Genomic DNA, 20,640 nt, shown 5'->3' on the forward strand with positions numbered 1-20,640 from the left:
TTTCGCCGAAACTATACCTCACTGACGGAAGTTCCACAGGACTTTTTTGCTGGTTTCGGTGTCGGGAATCAGTTGCCGAAGTTTGTTCAAATAGTTTCTTATCACTCTGTATATTATAATGAATGAACATTTAAGTTAACTGCCCATACTAGCTACCGATGGAACTGATAGTCAAAGCTGTGTGAGAGGAACGAAACTATCTGTGTCTTCAGTATGCACGGTAAAAAGCATCGTTCTGTGCCAGCCATTCTTTACATCTCATCCCTTCCACAAATGAAATCCAAACGGTAAACTTTCTTCGATGTGAGCATGTAAGTTTATTGTGAAACTACGCCTAACTGCACAGGGAATCAACATAACGTCTAAGTGGCACAAATCACGCCAGGAGAAACCTCGGCGTCCTCCCCTGCACATTTAGTTGGAAGCAAAAGACTTCGTCGTTTTACAATAAACTTACATGCTCATGTTGCAGGTTTTTTGCTGCGGACTGTACATCTTTTTTTGGCATTTATTCCGAACGTGGTCATCCTCCTGGTTTTCGACAAAAAGCGTAACAACAGATACGAAAATTTAAAAATCGTTAATTTTTAGGATCGCTTTTAAAGGGTAGGGTACTGCTTTAATAGAGTAGGGTAGTGTACAATAGAGTAAGGTACGAAAAGTAGGGTAGGGTAAGGTAGGATCGGGTTAGCTTAGGGAAGTTTCCACCCATTTTGTTAAAGGTATTTGTCTCTGCGTAAGGATACCAACTGGAGCGTCTCTGTACATCTGCAGCCATGTTCAGAACACTAAAGCTCGTTACTTTCCCACAATCCAACTACGCGGTAACTTTGCGCGAAGTAATTCCTTCCGTTTGCCAAATAGTTCCATGTGTATAACTGCTTATTAAAAAACACCTTCTGCTCTCCTTAAATATTATCAAGCACACATACGAACAAATTATCTATTTCTCCCTGTTAAATTTTCAAAATTTTGCTAGAAACAGAGGACCAACTTTGGAAATGAAACCACCTTTTTCTTCTAGCTTGAGGTCTTTCGTAAATAATGATTCTTGTCTACTTTAACTCTTTTTTTGTTTGTTTTTACATCCCTCCCGATAAACTAGATAAAGTCCTGCCAACCATATCAGCTTTCAAATTGATTAGAATTGAACAATCAGCACAAAATTTTGCCAAAAACATTGCCCTAAAATAGCGTCTTCATTCATATAAGTTAGTGATAAGAAATATGAATACCTCTTTGGGATAAGGTGTTGGGCTAAGGCAAGCATTAATGGAATAAGCTTTACGATTTCTCTTCCGCAATGCAAAGTAGTTCCATGGATCAGGCTCTACTAAGAGTCCACTCCATCCGAATTCTTTCTCAAGCATCAATGTGTTGCTAAGTTCTTCTCCATTGTAGGCACCAGCCTCTACGAAAAACCCATTCTTCTGAAATAAGACGAATGAAAGGGCTTACAATTAGATATAATGTATATGAATACATTCTCTCTTTTACTAAGTTACATACTTATTGTATTATTGTATTGTGAAGAAGGGGAAAAAAACATTGCTGCTTGACTTAATAGGATGCCTATTCTATTAATGACTTAGATATGTTACTAGATCACAAGTTTCCATTTAAATGTCACAGAAATAAAATTATTGCTGAGTCGTACAGGATCCTAGGGTTTTTAAATAAGGAATACAAGAGATCTACATAATATCCAAGTTTTAAAACACCTCTTTATAGCGATGATTAGGAGTAAGTTGAAATACTGTTGTGTTCTTTGGGATTCTATTCATAAGTTAAAAGCAAATAACGTAGACGAGTTCACTTAAAATTTCTGAAACATCTTTATTTCAGATTGTATCATATATCAGCAACTAAAAATCAGATCTCTTCTCTTTTACTTAAATTTGAACTGCAATCTCTTTACAGTAGACGTTTTCTTATTCAACAAATATATTTCTACAAAACAGTAAACTCAGTGACAGATAATTGTAATTTACTCCGATGTATTAATTTCAATATACCAAAACGATCATTGCCTAAGAATTTAGTATTTAACATAACAAGATCTCACATTACAATCCATCAAGAATCATTCATAGTTAGAGCTTGTAAAAATTTCAATCAATTGATTTCATTAGATTTGGATCTTGACTTCTGTTATCCTATCTCTATATATTTGGCTCTTCTCAAAAATAATATTTTGAAGAGACATTATGTATGGAATAACAATAAAGTAAGGAATGTTAGTTTTATGCATTTTGAACCTATACTGGAGACTACTTTTCATATTTTTCATTCTTAAACATATTTATACTACTAATATTTTAATTTTGTTTTTATTATTTACTTGTGTTTTTTCCCTTCTTTACATGTATAATTTTTAAATTTCTTTCACTATACAGGGTGTTACTAAAATGTATCAATATTTTGGGAAGAGATTCCTCAATCAAAATAAGAAAAAAGTTCATATGGACTTGTGCTCAAAAGTGGATAGTTATAGGGTGTCGAAAAAGTGAACTTTAAAAGTTCATAGATCCACTATTGTAGAACCTATCGTAGTGGGGTCAACACATTGTTGAGGAACTAATATGTGAACCATCCAAACATCTATATTTAAAAATGCTCCACTATTTTCACATCAATTTTTTAGAGAGGTAGGTGGCGAGTGATCAAGTACTCCCAAACAGCCCCTCTAAAAATGATTATGCAAGTACCGGAGGTTCTGAAAGACGGATATTTGGATAGTTCACATACTAGGTCCTCAGTGACGTCTTGACCCGACTATGATCTATCCTATAGTAATGGAACTATGGAGCTTTAAAAGTTCATTTTTTCACATTTTCGGCACCCTATAACTACGGAACTATACAGTTCCGACCACAGGTCCATATGAACTTTTCTTCTTATTTTGATTTGAGGAATCTATTCCCAAAATGTTATGACAAATTTTTGGAACACCCTGTATTTTTATCTCATATGTAATTATATGACTATACCATAGAGACGTGCACGGGCCGGGCTTGGGCGGGCCGACAATGTTATTTCTTTGGGCCGGGCCGGGCTTGGGCTGGCCGACAGTGATTTCTCTTCAGGTCGGGCCGGGCTGGGGCCGATCAATTGCAGATAATTGGAATAAAGCCAAACGTTGAAGAAGTGTGTCCGTGAAAATGTTACAAAGAATGCAATAGCTATTTACAGTTTGTGTTGCTTAGCGGCTCCACTTTCACTACAGAGGATTGCAGGCATTATGCGGTAAAATGGGATTCGGGCTCGAGCTAATATTTTTAAAAAAATTTTCGGGCCGGGGTCGGGCCAAAAATTTTAAAATTTATCGGGCCCGGGCCGGACTTGGGCCAAGAATTTTGAAAAACTTATCGGGCCGGGCCGGGCTCGGGCCGAAAATCTCCAAACGTTTTCGGGCCCGGGCTGGGCCGGGCCTAGGTACGTTGGGGCTGGATTAGGCTCGGGCCGAAAAATTCGGCCCGTGCAGGTCTCTACTATACCAATGTTCCTCTGAAAATGGAGTTTGCCTATGTAGAGGACTATTATAAATAAATTAATATTCAATATTCATAAAATTTTCAATTATATACGTTTCGGCAAAAAAAATTACTACTTTCCTCAGCACGAACTTTCACAAAACTAACGTTATTTGCAGAGTTTATTAATTTGCTCTGCACCTATTTCAAGTACCAATAATGGAGTGTTTTCATTCGTTTTTACCTCCGTTAACTGCGAATGATTTTGATAAGTAACCAATGAAATTGTGCATCGCAGGTGGCGCGCCATATCTGTGTTAGAGTAGAAAAAAAATGTTTAACTCAGATATATTCAATTTAAATTCTTCGAGTCCTTCATGATAGGGAGTTTAGTCGTAAAAGAAAAGTATACTCACAACGCTCTGCATGGTCACAAACAGAGAAAGTAAAAATAACGTTATTGATTTTTTGTACTATTAGCAACTAATTTCCCTGACTTTCCCAGGTTCTCCAGGTACCTAGTAACCCTGTAAAATGGCAAAAGGAGGGGGAATTGGAGACAATTAAGGAAAAAAAAAAGAAAGAAAGAAAAAAATTCGTCAACTCATTGAGGAGATGAACTAAGCGGTGACACCACTTTAGAAAGTCAAATATAATGATGATGCAAGTCGACGCTGATCAAGAATAATCTACTTTATCGTTCATCATCTGGACGGTCATAGTACATCATGAGCGTATAGATTACCGCTTTTTAATAACGGTTTTGTATAAAAAATTATGTACAGGGTGTTTCAAAACAACACCAACAACATTTGGGAGGTGATTCCTGATACCCAGATAAGGCAAAAAGTATAGAGCAACTGGGGTGCACAAATGTTTCCTTTCGGAATTATAGGCTGCCGAAAACATGAGAAAATGAACTTTAAAGGTCCATAGTTCCAAACCTATGGAACCTACAGGGTGTCTAGCAGTCGGGAAAATCGGGAAAGTCGGGAATTTGTCTTAAATTTAAAAAATGGTCGGGAATTCGGGGATTTGTCTGGAATTTGCGAAAAAAGTCGGGAAACATGGAATTAAATTCCACATGTTGGAAATGATGCTGACGCTTGTCGGAGCGACTCCAATAAACCTCGCGTTCCTAAATGCATCGCGATGTAGTACGTTTATATCATATTTTTTTTTAAAGTGTTTCTAAATACATCGCGATCCATCTCAACCGTTTTTCTATTTTCTATGAAGAAGAGTGGTGAGTGAGTGGTTGGCAACAGTGTTTGCTGACAGCAGAAAGATTTTAGCGGTTCAGGAGTAACGGGTGGTTAATTGGGCGTTGCATCGTACTATGCGTATATAATATTTAGTATAAATTAAATGTTGGATTGTTTTTCACGTACAGGTAAGTTTACCTGGGCAATGATTTCGTAAATAATTCAACACTTTAAAGGCTAGTTGTTTTAGTGTCACGTCAAACCACATGCCATTTCTTACTTTGCCATGAATTACAGGCAGTGATGAAAATTTTCCGATTCATAAAAATATACTCCACTTATTCCTACATCGTTGTTTAGTCGAGATGTAAGGTGGAAAATTTTCTTCTATATTTTTCCGGAAAATTTTCCGCTCTTAACAAATACCGGTGATTAAGTAACAATTCGTCAGTATTCATAAAATTGATTGAATTCATATATAGAAATGTTAAAAAGTGAAAGATCGTTTAAAGAATCTGAAAATTTTCATGGCGTAGACAATTATCAGTACTATGTAGGAACTAGTGGAACAATTTTTCATGAATCGAAAAATCGTCTGTCCTGTACAATGAAAATTTTCCGATTCATAAACACACACTCCACTTATTCCTACATCGTTGTTTAGCCATGATGTGAGGCGGAAAATTTTCTTCTATATTTTTCCGGAAAATTTTCAGTTCTTAACAAATATCGGTGATTAAGTAACAATTCGTCAGTATTCATAAAATTGATTGAATTCATATATAAAAATATTAAAAAGTGAAAGATCGTTTAAAGAATCTGAAAATTTTCATGGCTTCGACAATTTTCAGTACTATGTGGGAACAAGTGGAACAATTTTTCATGAATCGATTAAATAAGTGGAGTATGTTTTTATGAATCGGAAAATATTCATGACTTAATAAATTGAAATTTTAAATAATAGAATAGGATATTTGTACTCTATGAACTCGATGTATGTTCCTTGCATTTTGCATACACACAGAGAGAGAAAGAGAGAGAGAGAGAGAGAGAGTAGTTGTATTGAGTTGATTTTGAGTTTAATGTCCCTTTCAGCAGCGAGACTATATAAAACGGTACCAACTGATTAACGTGGAATCCGAACTACATGAGCTCCCGCTGGGAATCGAAACCAGGTTTTCCATGCCAAAGGCGCGTATGCTAACCGCTTAGCATCGAAGAAGCTCGCAGAGCAAGAGAGAGAGAGAAACACTGTAAAATTTAATTTCCCAACTTGAAATAGAAAATTTTCCGGTTCCCGAAAGCTACTTGGAAAATTATAATTTGTTGCTGACTAACTTTCCTCTACTGAAATTCAATTTTGTAGCTCTATGTGCAGTTAAATATAGTGGAAAATTTTCCACCTAACATCACTATATATAATATCCAAAATTGTCCGGCCTATGAAAAGTTTTTTCCACTTGTTTCTACATCGTGATGAACATTTTCCGATCTATGAAAATTCCTTTCACTTGTTTCTACAGAGCAATAAAACTTTCCGATTCACAAAAAAGTTGTTTTACTTTTTGCTTCAAAATGAAAACTTTCCGACTCATAAAAAGTTCTTCAATTTTTCCATATAAGGCAGAAAATATTTCGATTCTTGAAAAATTGTTTAGCTCGTTCCTACATAGTATTGAAAATGTCTGAGCCATAAAATTTTCAGATTCTTTAAACAATCTTTCACTTTTTAACATTTCTATACATGAATTCAATCAATTTCATGATTGCTGAGGAATTGTTACTTGATTACTGATATTTTTTAGAACTGAAAATTTTCCGGAAAAATATAGCGGAAAATTTTCCGAAATGGAAACGGAAAATTTTCCACCTCACATCACTAATTACAGGCATGTCAATTTTGAGTATTCAACATTCCTGTCATCATAAATAAGTTTATTTTACCAACTATTACAACAACAACAACAACAACAAAGACCTAAGCAAAGTTTTCCTAACCTAAAGACAGTAATACTACGTATGTTTGAAATGTTCTGCTCAAAATAAATGTTTACTTTATTGTGTACCTCATTTTTTAAAATTTAAAAACAAGTTATTTGAATGTAGTAACTTGAACTAATACACAAAGTTGGGCAAGATTTTACTTTGTGCAGAACAGTAAGTGTAACGTTAAAAGGATAACACAAGGATAAAGTGTCATATAGCATCGTGTACGGATTGTGTCCATACTTTCAACGTGAACTTAAATCCGTATTACAAGAGTGCGAACATTATGTCATTGGATTTGATGAAAGTTTAAATAGTGTTTCGCAAAGAATTCAAATGGATGTAAGTGTACGCTTCTGGGACGATAACACGAACAGAGTCAGAACACGGTATTTGAATTCTGCTTTTATGGATCATAGTACAGCTACAGACCTACTACAAGGTTTGCAGAATGTATTGCAATCGCTTGATCCATTTAAGCTTTTGCAAGTTTCAATGAATGGGCCAAATATAAATTGGGGGCTTTTACGGCTAATGAAAGAGGAACGTTGTACCTCCCTTGGTACAGACGCTCCACAGCTCCTTGAACTTGGCTCGTGTGGTCTTCACGTTGTTCACGGTGGTTTTAAGACTAGCATACAAAAAACTGGATGGGATTTGATTTCTTTTCTTAGAGCCTTGTATAACTTGTACGAAATGGTACCAGCAAGGCGTGCCCAGCATTCTGAAATAACAGGTTCGTCATTGTTTCCACTTCCATTTTGTCATATTCGTTGGGTAGAAATGCGAAGGTAGCCAAGCGAAGCCAAGAAATATTACCGCATGTGAGAAAGTATGTTGAAACGGTTAAGGGAACAGACAAAGAACCCAACTGTAACAGTTTCAGAATAGTAGCTAGAAATTTGAACGACAAGTTGCTCTATGCAAAATTAGCGTTTTTTCAATCTCTTGCTGAGGACTGTGAGCCTTTCCTGACTGAATATCAGTCAGACACTCCTATGACTCCATTTTTGCATTTCTCGCTTCGTTTAAAAAGAAATAATGGACAGGAAGAGTATCAATGCTATTGATGTTATGGAGAAAAGTGAAAACTTATATATTAATTTAATTCGTATCAAGGAAATTGACCTTGGGTATGCAACTAGGTCAGCACTGAGGAGATGTACAGAAGTTAGTGAAAAGGAAATGTGTTTCCGAAAGCAAGTACGTGAATGTTATCAACATTTAGTGTCCAAGCTGCAGGAGAGATCCCCGCTAAAATATTCCCTTACAAATGCGCTGACATTTCTTAATCCCTTAACCGTTGGTCATTCACAGGAAGAAGCTGTTAAACAAATGAGAGCAACGTTCAAAATTTTAGTGCAGAGTAATATTGTCTCAGCGTCTGATGCAGAAAAGGCAGACAGAGAATACAATGCTCTAGTAGATCAGACACATGTGCGGGAGAAAATGGAGTCGTACAAAAGAAATGAACACAGACTTGATGACTTCTGGATGAGTGTGTTACCACCAAATGATATATATCTGTGCAAAATAGTAAAGATATGCCTAATTCTTTCCCACGGTAATGCAGCATTAGAAAGGGGTTTTTCGGTAAACAGGGAAATAGTAGTTGAAGGCGCAGCGTGTAGTGTATGATGCTGTCAATGAGGCTGGTGGCATACAAGCCCTTCCTATCCCAAAGCAGATGATTCTATCAATGAGAAACGCTTACGCGAGATTCAAAGAAGCCAAAGAACACCGCGGAAAAGTGATGTCAGAAAAAGATCGCAGGGCCGCTGAAAAAAAGAAGAGCAGAACAGAGACGAAAGAACTTGAAGCAAAGAAACAGAAAATCGTAAATCAGTTGTCAGAACAGGTTGCTACCATAGAGGAGGAGATCAAAAAATTGCATGATTAGATTGTTTTATTGCATATATGAAGAAGGAGACATTCTATGATCAGGTAAGAACTTGTACACTTTTTCATTACATTCAACCTTTCCTAATTGTACGAAAACATTTTTTTTTTTTTTAGAATGAGTCGGGAAAAATTTGGAAATGGTCGGGAAAAGTCTGGAAAAAGTCGGGAAATTGCTGAGAGAAATTTGCTAGACACCATGAACCTACCGTAGTTGGGTCAACACTTTACTTAGAAACTAGTACGTACCCTATCCAAATACCCAAGTTTCAGAGTCCTGAGGTACTTCCACAACAATTTTTATAGAGGTAGTTGGTGAGTACTTCAAATTATATGCTCGTAGCCAAACTCCCCCTATAAAAATTGTTGCGTGAGTACCTTAGGATTCTAAAACATGTATTTTTGGATACCACACATATCAGTCCCTAAGTGAAGTCTTGACCCGACTAAAGTAGGTCCCATAGTTCTGGAGCTATGGACCTTGTAGTTCATTTTTGTCATGTTTTCAGCAGCCTATAACTCCGAAAAGAAGCATTTGAGCACCCAGGTTGATCTATACTTTTTGTCTTATTTTGGTGTCAGGAATCACTTCCCAAATGTTGTCGGTGTTGTTTTGACACACCCTGTATATATACTCTGTAGTAAAAGTGTATTAACGTTCCGAACTGTGAGTCAAAAATTTAAAACGTGCTCTACTTACCTTGTTGTTCAAAATTTGGAGTATAAGTGTGCTTTGTCCATTTTGCGAGTAATCGCTCCTGTTCTCTGTCAAGTGATAGGCGTCTGAAGATGGCGGTTGCAAATGAATTTCACGAATGTAGGTGACGAGCTGGGAGTCATCTTGAGCTACGCCGAGGAAATCAAAATCTGTTAAATTTAGAGGCTTCACTGCAGCTGGGTGACGGCGTCTCAGTGCTGGAAACATTAAAAAAAATGTTAATAATAGCAATTCATTAGTTTATTGAAATTTGACGTCTCGTTCAGCGTGCAGGCTATGTGAGATTCGGGCTACTGCTTAAAGTAGAACCTGAACACTATTCAGCAAACACTTGGATTTGAACCCAGGGATTGCGTACACAGAAAGATACTTGATCACGAAAGATGACGGTGATTGTAATAATAATAATAATAATAATAATAATAATAATAATAATAATAATAATAATAATAATAATAATAATAATAATAATAATAATAAACCTAAGATTTTCCAATTGATAAACACCACAAAATAGAAGGCTTAAAAGAAGGAGAGCACTACGAGTAACTAGAAATACTGGAAGTTCGAGGCATTGCACAGAAGACAATGAAACATGCATTGCAGAAAGATTTCCAGTTAAGAATTAAGGCGATAGTCAGAATTCAGCCATCAACAATAACGAAGTTAAAGCCATCAACACATTTGCAGTACTTCTTATTACACTCTAGTAAGTCTCCTCGAGCTATCAGTCAGGTGAAGGTATTGACATCCCAGGTTTTGAATGCAGACATCGCATTCATCTTCAGAAATTATAATGAAGAGACCTGAGATGTGGGCATGTTTATATGGTGACTATTTAGGGGCAGAGCTATGAATGGGGGCTTGTGATTGGCTGAGGGAAATGCTGGCTTTCGGTTGGCTGAGGAATGCTGGCTCCTGATTGGCTGTTGTTCTGAGAACGAGTAATGGCATTGTTGAGTGTCTGTTTTCTTGTTCCTGAAACGGGACGACCAGATAGTCAAGTGCAAGAATTTTTAGGACAGAATAATAAAGGAAACCATAACTATCTCATGGAAAAAGAACAGTCTTAACAGACAATGGGTTTCAACTCCTCTCTATCTGGTCGAATGCTCATTTGGATTAATCAAATGCACAAACTGATTTAATTAATTTAACACTAATGATCTGGATTTTAGTGACAGAATTCAGAATGAAACACTCAAAAGCTGCAACAGAGCAAGTGGAGGCATTAGACTCCTCACAGAAGAAAGAAGCATTAGTAGCGCAGATATACCAAAACTCCACCAAGAACAGATTTAAGACTTTCGCCAATATTTCACCAATAGAAAAGAAACCAACCATCTACTTCATGTAATATGCGATGCAGACACCAAAATCTACACCACTCCACCTAGCCATGACAGAGTTCACCACAAACTATGAAACACATGAACGAAAACAGCAAATGGAGAGCAAAACAACTCCGCGAAACCTTTAAGAATCGCCTTCAAGACAGTAATACAGACAAAAGACAATGAAATGTCTGGCTCAAGAAAACTGGAATCTTTTCCGGAAGTGTAGGATTTATGATGACCATCCAGGATAGAGTAATACCAACCCGAAACTATTGTAAATACATATTAAAGCAGGAAATACAGGATGAATATGCAGAAAATACGATCATCATCAGAGGTTCATACCGCATAATGGCTTCCACAGACCATCAGAAAAGACACAACAACGTTGCAAAAACCATTCATCAGTTTGTGGCACATAACATGGAACTAATCACCGATACCAAGCCATACTAGAAACATCAGCCAGATCCAGTACTTGAAAACGATAAATGCAAACTCTATTAGGACCGAGAAATCAAAATGAATGTAACGGTACCTGCAAACAGACCAAACATCACTATTATCAATAAAATGGACCAAGAAATAGCTCTTATAGATGAAGCAGTGCTATTGATTCACAACATACGTACAACATTTAGTACGAAAATTAGTAAATATAAAGACCTGGCAGACGAAATCAAAATGATATGGAAATGTCAAAGTTATAGTAAGACCAATTATTACCTCAACTACAACTATCGTCTCCAAAAATACTGTGACGCAATCGATACAAATAAACGCGAAACATCTAACAAATGTACAAAAATCAATAATTCTAGACACCTATCGTAAGTTCTTTGAAGAACTCTTCCAATAATTTGCACTTGCCACAGACGGCCGTCAGATTAAGATAAAACCGGTTAAAACTGAGATACCGGTACATCAGTGATGCTGATAATAATAGCCCTTCGTGGCAAAGTAGGTAACGAACATTCTTTCAGTGTACATATTCCTCGGTTCCAATTCCGCTGAGGGTAATCGTTTTGGATACAAACGTGACAAGTGATGTTCGGGTTTCAATTTATGCTCTAAGCCCTCCTTCGTGGAGCCTCGGTGATGAAATGAGACATCAATCAAAAACCAATCAATCTATCAAAGTAGTTTACATGCTCGCAGTGCTAGGGCAACTAATGCAGAATGTGTGAATAGTGGGTGTACAGTCTAGAACAGGGGTTCTCAATCCTTTACATCGGTGTACCACCGAAGCATTAGCGTCATAAGTCGTACATACCCCCCCCCACAGCGGCTAGCGTGCCACCAGTGGTACGCGTACCATAGGTTGAGAAACTCTAGTCTAGAACATAAGTGAGTGTGGCTCTAATCATAACCTATTTTTATCGTTTTTTTTAAGACTCACGAGGATGACGTGTATTCACGTTTAAAAATCACATACACAGACATCTTTCTTTCAGAAGTTATAAATAAATATATAAATGTAATAATAGGTAGAAACAACCAGTACATGGTGCAACAGCGAATCTGGCAACTATGAATACACTATAAGTTTTTTTAAAAATATTACTATATTGATAAAAGTTACATTAAATGAAAATAAAACTTTCATAATATTACATCAACATATTCCGATTTTAAAATAAGCATATCAGAATTTACAAATTACACCGAGGTGTTGAAAGAGAAATATGCCTCATAGCTCATCAATAGATTGTCTATAATGCTTTGGATCACACTCATCGTGTTCAATAACTGTTGGTAGAAGTCAACTCTACCTACCTTGCATTCTCATCCACACGCAGTGCCTTCACACTAAATGGTAAAGCAGTGGCTACGATATGGTAGAAGTGGTCTTTGACGCATCTAGACGTACGCAATGTTACATATCGCCTAATTCACTGTCACACCTTGTATACATACACTCATATCCAAAATGATTGTCGCATATCTATAACTGTCTTCTTCTAAGAATATGATTTGATAATGATTTTGCAAGGTATTTTTAATATTGATACCAGTGGCGGCTGGTACTGTATGTTGCATGGTTGTGCAACCGGATATTTTTTTAATACTAAAAATATTTTTAAGTGTTAAAGTAGTGTATCAGTAAAAAATAAACCTTTGGTCTTGAACGCAAAACAGTATTGATGCATTTCTGAAAAAAGTCAATTAAAAAACGGAAAGAAAGAGAGAGATTTACCTTTCCAGTGGCAGCGAACGTTGCCACTGGAAGCAGTAACATTGAGCATATGGCAGCGAGCTCCTATCTCTTAACATGGGGAAGTGGATTTATTCTTGCAACGCTCCTATCTTCCCGTATTGGACCCTTACGGTTGCATTTTCTTCCGCAACTGGTCAGCTTCTGTAATAGTTACGAATTCCTCCGCTTAGCAGCGCTTGACTCAATTGATAGGGTGAGGAAGATACAGACGCGTGGAAGAAAGAAGTTATTCACAAAACATAAACTCGCAAAGAACAAATATAAGTCTGGTGGTAGCAGGGACGGATCCAGGCTGAAAGTTTGGGGGGCGGTCGTTCGAAGTCAATAGATTTTATTTAACATTTATAATACAAAGGTGAAAATTCTTAGGATAAGATTTATTTTTTAAAAAATCCTATTCTGGGGGGGGGGGGACGGGAGTAAATCGAGTCTCCAAGAAGAAAATGTCTTACTACTGGTCTAATTCCTAGCTCTGTGTCTTTCGTGCATATGATTCCGTGTTAGATTTCCGGCGGAGAGCATAAATTAATATCAAATCATTCACTTCCAATACTCATCTGTCTTCTTTAGCCTAATTTGCTGGAATGTTAAACTATTTTTTTTTTTTTCATTTTCAAAGGAAAACACCTTAGATTTCCTGCTTCTTTACAGACACAGACAAAAAAAAAAAAAAAAAAAAAAAACGTGGTTCCTGAAAATGGACTTTTTGTTCCGTATATTTATACAAAGAAATGCTAACAAAATGCATATTGTCGGAGGAGAGTGGTGTTTATGGACCCTAAAGAAAATAAAGCGGAAAATATTTGCGGTAGCGATGCTTTCTATTCAGAGAAACTTGGCGAGCAGCATTTCAGATTTCAATAAAGTCATAGAAAAATTTGAAGCCCGAAAGATCGAAGAAAGACCTTCCATTCTAAATTAATGCATAGTTTATATAATTAAATAATTTTGTTTAACTGCGTGCATGGAATTTTCTTGCTTTTTTTTCTTCTTTTCGGATTAACGCCATCATTCATGGCTTACAGCACATACTATATATTCGATTTATTTCGTGTTCAATAACATGAGTGTAGAGGTTTTGTATATAAATAGTGTATAAACGTACATTGATAGTGGTTGTTTGAAAATAAAAAAAGGAAATAGCTTATATATTAAATTAATATTAGAGAAATAATTTAATCAATAATATACAAATATAACTTAAAAGACTTTCCTCTTCATATTTCCTGAATATTTCTTGGATAAGACTCAAGAATGCTGGGGGAGGGGAACACTTGCGCGTACCTACATACCTTTGATATTGCGACATTGCAACCGGTGCTTGTACAGGCTACGAGCCGCTACTGATTGATACTATGTATATAGTTCGGAAATTTATATTTGTGGCAAATTTCATAGGAAAAGAATTATAAATACGAAATTTAGAATGAGTAAAACAAAATGTTGCTAAATGGACAAGAAAGCTTTATTTTCGTTTTATTGTTCTTATTTACTGCTCTTTTGACATGAAATTTGTCACATACATGTCTTTGCCGATTATACACATACGGACATTGTAAGAAAAACCGGGCGAATTCGTTATCAAATTATATTCCTACAACAACTTATTTATAGACATGCGACAATAACTTTGGACATAAGTGTACATATTTCAACTTTTTTTTTTTTTTTTTTTTGTCGCAAAGAGTGGTAATTCCTGGGCTATAGATGGTAGTTTGATTTTACAAATGACTTACTGCACGTGTAAAAATAATAAATAACTGAATGTGCTCTTTACTGATCTCAAAACTATTTGAGGTCTGTAAATGAGAGAAACTGCTGTAGAGAAATATATTCCATCGAATAGAAAGATATCAAGGTCCAGAGGTCATCAGCACGTGAGTCCACCATGAGCGTCCAAAACAGCTGCGACGCAACTGCATAGAGAGGATAAGGTGTTGGGCGTTGTTCTGGTTATGCGAATTTATGCATCTGCAACACGTAGCTAAAATTTATCAACTGAATCTGGGAAAGTCTAGTATATGAAGAATGCAATCATGAAACATAGTATTCAATCAGTACGGCGACAGATCAGGTGAACGTGCCGACCAAGTAAATGTAAAATGGTGTACATCTAAGAAGAGTATGGTGTTGCATGACACATACAATTACGCGTTATTCTGTTGCAAAGTGGCTCCAGAAACCGCTTGCAGCAAAGAGACCACAACCAGATCCAAAAATTCATCGATGTACCGTTGGATGATTAAAGACCCATTAATGCGGTGTCTAATGGCATCCTACACCATAACGTCCGATGCCGAACCAGTATGGCGATACAGAATAAGGCGTCAGCCGCCTGTTGCCACGATACCACCAAACACGGATGCGGCCACCATGATGCCGCAAACAGAAGCGGTATTCGTCTAAGAACAGAATGTTGTGCAATCCGGCTCTTAATTAGCTGTGTTCAGAAAACAAATGCAGCCGCACTAGTTTATGTCGTGTAGTTAAAGGAAAGCGGAGCGATGAACGCCGTGCATATATGTCTCGGCCCAGCCAGACATCATTCGGACATACTGAGGAACACTGGTCACTGCGCAACTTGGAAGTCGTACACCATACGGACAGAGGATGTGGCTGTCCAATTTCCCATAGCCATGCGAACAAGAAATCTTTCCTCCCGGTCTATAGTACGACAAAGTTTTTGAGATCCCACATGTCGTTGTATATTGCCTTTCTGGAGCCATTGGTTCCATATTTGTACCAGTGGCTTCATTTCGTTTAACAAGGACATCAGTATCACGAAAGAATAATCACAGTCGTGACATGCCGCAATTGTTATGTTTCTGATCAAAGGGGAGTACTTGTTAAATTGCTGTCGCACTGGACAACGAGGCATTATTTAACCGTCCAGACACCAGCACGTCGCGCCAGCGCTCTATCACAACTGAACTGTGACCCTCTGGTTGGCGCAATATCCAGTCTCGGAGTTGCACAAGAACTTCTCTTTTGTACATCAATGCTAAATTTTTACTTGATTTGAGGCATCCACTAATGACAGTAAAGAACTGTTACCGCCTTTTCTTTTCTATCTGTAAAGAACATAGTGCCTTTAGTTGCTACTGGCAGCACTGGGTGGTAGCTATGAGCGCCCGAAAAAAAAATTCTAGGGGGAGGGGCAGATCATGATTGATACATTACGTCTGCTATTTAATATACGTGGTTTGCTATATTACGAATACATTTTCGTGAGCTAGGGGGGCCCGGGGCCCCCTAAGTGGTAGCCATCAAATAACGCAACTGTATGAACGAACAAAAGCCAACATGTAAGACACAGGTTGCTATATGTACTTCTATAAAAGAGAAGGAACGATGCACAACAGATGTAAATTATATTTTCTCGAGGGTCCCAAATGGAATGACAACCACGGGATCGGCCAAGGAGAGATGGCGTTTGTAGAAAAAGGACTAGCTCGGGAGAGTAATGCTCCCGGAAGTGGAAACGAGAAACACAGTTCTGATTGGTTGGCGTTATCCACTTCTTGCCACGTTGCATTAAAATAGCAGAAATCAAACGCTTGCAGCTGTCGACCTTCGTGGCCGAGTGGGCTAGCGCTATATGCTAGTAATAAAGTTCTCTTTTGGCGTGAGTTCAAACCCGGCCCGAGGAAAGTTTTTTTAAACATTTTTATAACACTTATTAAATTAAAATTATATGAAAATAATACTTAAAAAAGTGATGTATTTACTTTTGTGCAGATAAGTAGTTGTAGTACTTATGCCCTTGTACTCCATGATATAGGGCTCTTTTGTTCCCCTTGTACTTCATGATATAAATTGTGACCAACTTAAAACAACTGGCTAGAATAGCGCGTAAAACAGCTCGCTAGAGTAGCGCGCGGAAAAACGTACTTCCGGGAGTATTACTCTCCCGAGCGGGTCGTGTAGAAAGCACCGTCATTACTAAACATGATTTCAATGTTGCGGCAGTGATTCATGTGTTGAGCTCAATAATCAGCAGGGTATGATTAGGACTTAGTGATATTTCAATACATCGATTGATATTGAAAAATTTTAATGATTGATACTGGGATATTTTCAGTTTTCTTACAAAAACTTAATTATGATGCCTAATAAAGTACTAATAGTTCAATTTTTCAGTGATTCAACAATTGAAGAGTACTTATTCTGGCCTGCCGAAACCTTTTCAACTTTCGAGTGACAAGTAAGTATAATAATCGTGAAGAAATCTAATTTGAGGTTTCAACAGAATTGCAAGTGTTTATGGCCTCTACAAGCCGAAAAAAGTGTTTTTTTGCACGTCCTCGTTCGTATGTTTCGATGTACATATTGGGCTCTGCTACATTTAAATATCGAGAATATCGAGAATGTTTAGGGATCGATATTTCGGTATATTGATCGGGTTTCGATATTTTGGAGGTATCGATTTTCGATGTCCAAATTCGGATATCGCACAGCCAGTAGTGGTGCTATTCAGCAGTTCACATCGGTTCGCTAGAACCGGTTATTAAAACATTTCGAGTTCGCAGAACCGTTTGTTATAGCCAGATATAATAGTAATTTTACCCAGTTATACACAGGAACACTAAATTTTAATTTAACTATCTTTGTTTTTTAGATATTCTTACAGCTACAGGGTTAAACTTTGATCTCTCAGAACAACGTATAAGAGTTTATTTCTTAATCTCAGATGCTCACTTGTCTCTTGATATCAAAAGTGAGAACTGGGATCACATGAGTGTAGTGGTGAGGGTTATTTATATCTGAAATGCATACATACCATTATTAACAATTTTCGATCCATTGCTGGATTAAGGTCTTTCCAATACTTTCCAAGAACCATCTATCGGACAATTTATTTCCAATTTCATCACACTACCTTGCTGTGTAGATAGTTACTTGTCACTTGTCAAAAATTTCTTTTGTCTACCTTTCATGGTTTGTTTCCTAAGCGAGTTATATCTATCTATTAACCTATCCATCTATCTATCTCTCACCATATATATATAATCGGTTGTTTAAAAAAATACAGTAACACCATTGCGCGCAGCCCTATGGTTTCGAACATTTAATCCTTTCCTAAGTACGGTCTTGAATTACTGTAAAAGCCTACTACTGAATGAAATTAAACTACATTTACTATTTAAGACTCAGCTGAAGTTTCAATTAAGTTTTGGAGTTTTACATGACGACAGGAAGACACCATTTCTTCGAACTTACCCTTTGTATTAATGGAGAACAGAAGTAGCATGACCACAGTGAACACACTGAGGAAAACCCCAACTGGCATGAGTTGTCGAGCGAGCCTCGACACCATGATCTTCCCAACGGCAGTCTCATGTTGTTATCTGTGGGAATTAGAATAAGAAATAGTTAATAAACAATTCCTAAATTCTATTAAACATCTCTATAGCTGTAATAAAACAAGTTTTATATTGTAATCTCCCGCACGTGGCTTTGTTGACAAACAACCTACACATGCTTATGTTTACAAGCATTAACCATGTGCATCCTACTATTACTGACTACAGTGGTAGGCGACAGGAACACCAGTGCTACCTCTAGTCACATGACGACGAAGGACCACCACACTGGAACACCTATATAACCAGAAAGAATTATCAGTGTTCGGCTGGTCACCCCCACTCTTATCAGCTTGCATAAAACTTTGAGAGGAGCCTAACCCAAAGCCTTTAGTTTGCTCGGAGCTCTAGGCCTCCTTTTCTACTCACTTAGTTTGATCGGAACTTTATGGAACTCCTAACCTCAGCCACCCAGCTTGCTTGGAGCTTTGTGACCTTTAAACACCCCTCTGCTTGCTTGGAGCATTGGGAATCCTAAAACCACTCCACCTAGCTGCTCGGAGCTCTATGGAGATCCTTTTCTAGGCTGCTCGGGACTTGGGATAACATATTTTACCCAAGTATTAAAGTATTTTACATCAAAGTGATTTTTAAAAATATACTGTTTATAGAAAAGATGATTTTGTAATAAAATTTGGTAGTGGTCCGGACAAATTTGCTCTATCTGTACTTGGAAAAGGAGAACTTTACAATATCTATTACAATACGAATTTGGAATCTTCCATACGCAGTGCATATTTTTATAATTAGGTCCAGGCCCGTATCCAGGGGGGCCGCCCACTAAAACTTTTTGCTGGCCCCTCTAAAATTTTCACGAAAGGCTTGCAAATGAACTATAATATGATGATAAACTATAATCAAGTTGGATCGCCCCCCCTACACTTTTGGGCTGGCTACCGACCTGATTAGGTCTACTATTTAACTAGTACTATTTATGTCAGTGGCGTTTTCAAACCCTCACTACGTTAGCATTATCTTTCTTTCTCATTAAGTAATGTGATAAGGCGTTCTCCTCTCGTGCGAGGGTTCCCTACTTCGATCCCGGCCTTGTGAGTTTTTGGTGGACAACATCCCTGTCCCTCGTTTCCTCCCACATTAATTATTTCGCAACCTTTCATTTTCATTAGTCATCTGTCTCCTTCAGCCTAGGGGTGTTCGATATGGCTGAGGACCTATCGAATTTCGGGAGGGAAAATTTATCGAGTTGTTCGGTTACTCGAAACCGTTCGAATATTGAAATTATCGAAGTTTCGGGTATTATGGAAAGTTCGGATATTATCAAAGTTCGGATATTATCAAAGTTCGGATATTATCAAAGTTCGGATATTATCAAAGTTCGAGTATTATCATATCAAAGTTCGAGTATTATCATATCAAAGTTCGAGTATTATCATATCAAAGTTCGAGTATTATCATATCAAAGTTCGAGTATTATCATATCAAAGTTCGAGTATTATCATATCAAAGTTCGAGTATTATCAAAGTTCGAGTATTATCAAAAGTTAGAATATAATCGAAGTTTCGCGTATTTAAAAGTTCTAGTCAGTGGCGTATTTAAGGGGAGGTGTTCTGCCTTAAGGCCCCCAAATTTTATTACTATTTTAAAGTAAATTAAATATCTTGCAGAATTTTTAGTAAAGCCGCCCCCGAAACAAAATCGTAAAATACGCCACTGGTTCTAGTTTTATAAAAATATCAGGTAATTTTAAAAATTTGATTATTACAGAAATTTCGGGTATATTCGAAACTTCAAAAATTAACAAAATTTCTGGTATTCTCGAAACTTCGGGTGTTATCTAAATTTCGTGCATTATCCAAAACTTTCAATATTACTGACATTTCGGTTATTGTTGAACCATTACAAAACTTCATTTGTCGAGAACCGGCACCGTAAAAGTTGTCAATCGCAGCATTTCAAGATGATGGCCAAAAGAAAATTGAGGCAATGGGAAAGTGACGAAGTACAATAACGCTAATATTCTAAACTGGTGAACCGGATCAAGTGATTCTTTGCACGATTACAGGCATTAGTCACCTACAGGTTACAGGCTTATAATTTCACGGGGCGCGAGCTCCCGCGGGTGCCAAAAGGAATGTTCGAAAAAGGCAAAAATGAGAGTTCTTCTGCTACCATCTCATCGGAGGGGGGAATGGATCCGATTACTGTGTTATGTGGTCATAGACATTCCAAGATGGTGGTAAAACGGACATTTTGACCATAGAAAGGCGCGCTAAAAATAGAAAGATGCTCAAGTCTCGATTTCTAATCGTTACGTATTACTGCAGTAGTGATGATAGGCATTTCAAAATGGCAGCAAAGAAGAAAATGGCGGACAAGATGATGTCAAAAATGAAAATGCGAACACCGGCACAAAATCCGGCAGAGCCCAACCCATGATACGGGAATTCCCTTGTAATCAGCGAAAGTTATAATGCCAATC

General features: G+C 37.3%; 1 protein-coding gene across 3 annotated transcripts in view; it reads right to left on the bottom strand.

The window, feature by feature from the left end:
• LOC145667026 (protein Star-like) overlaps positions 1–20,640 on the bottom strand; it is a 126,607-nt gene that overhangs the window by 89,134 nt on the left and 16,833 nt on the right. For all 3 annotated transcript variants that reach the window (XM_081734718.1, XM_081734717.1, XM_081734716.1), the window contains 3 exons: positions 18,057–18,184; positions 9,264–9,478; positions 1,236–1,430 (listed from right to left, as the gene is read on the bottom strand). In XM_081734718.1, coding sequence (XP_081590844.1) covers positions 1,236–1,430; positions 9,264–9,478; positions 18,057–18,153 — 507 coding nt within the window. In that variant the 5' untranslated portion in view covers positions 18,154–18,184. Of the gene's footprint in view, positions 1–1,235; positions 1,431–9,263; positions 9,479–18,056; positions 18,185–20,640 lie in introns of those variants that run through there.

This window comes from Thermobia domestica, chromosome 12 (assembly GCF_964235325.1).
Source record: "Thermobia domestica chromosome 12, izTheDome1.hap1.1, whole genome shotgun sequence".
Classification (NCBI taxonomy): domain Eukaryota; kingdom Metazoa; phylum Arthropoda; class Insecta; order Zygentoma; family Lepismatidae; genus Thermobia; species Thermobia domestica.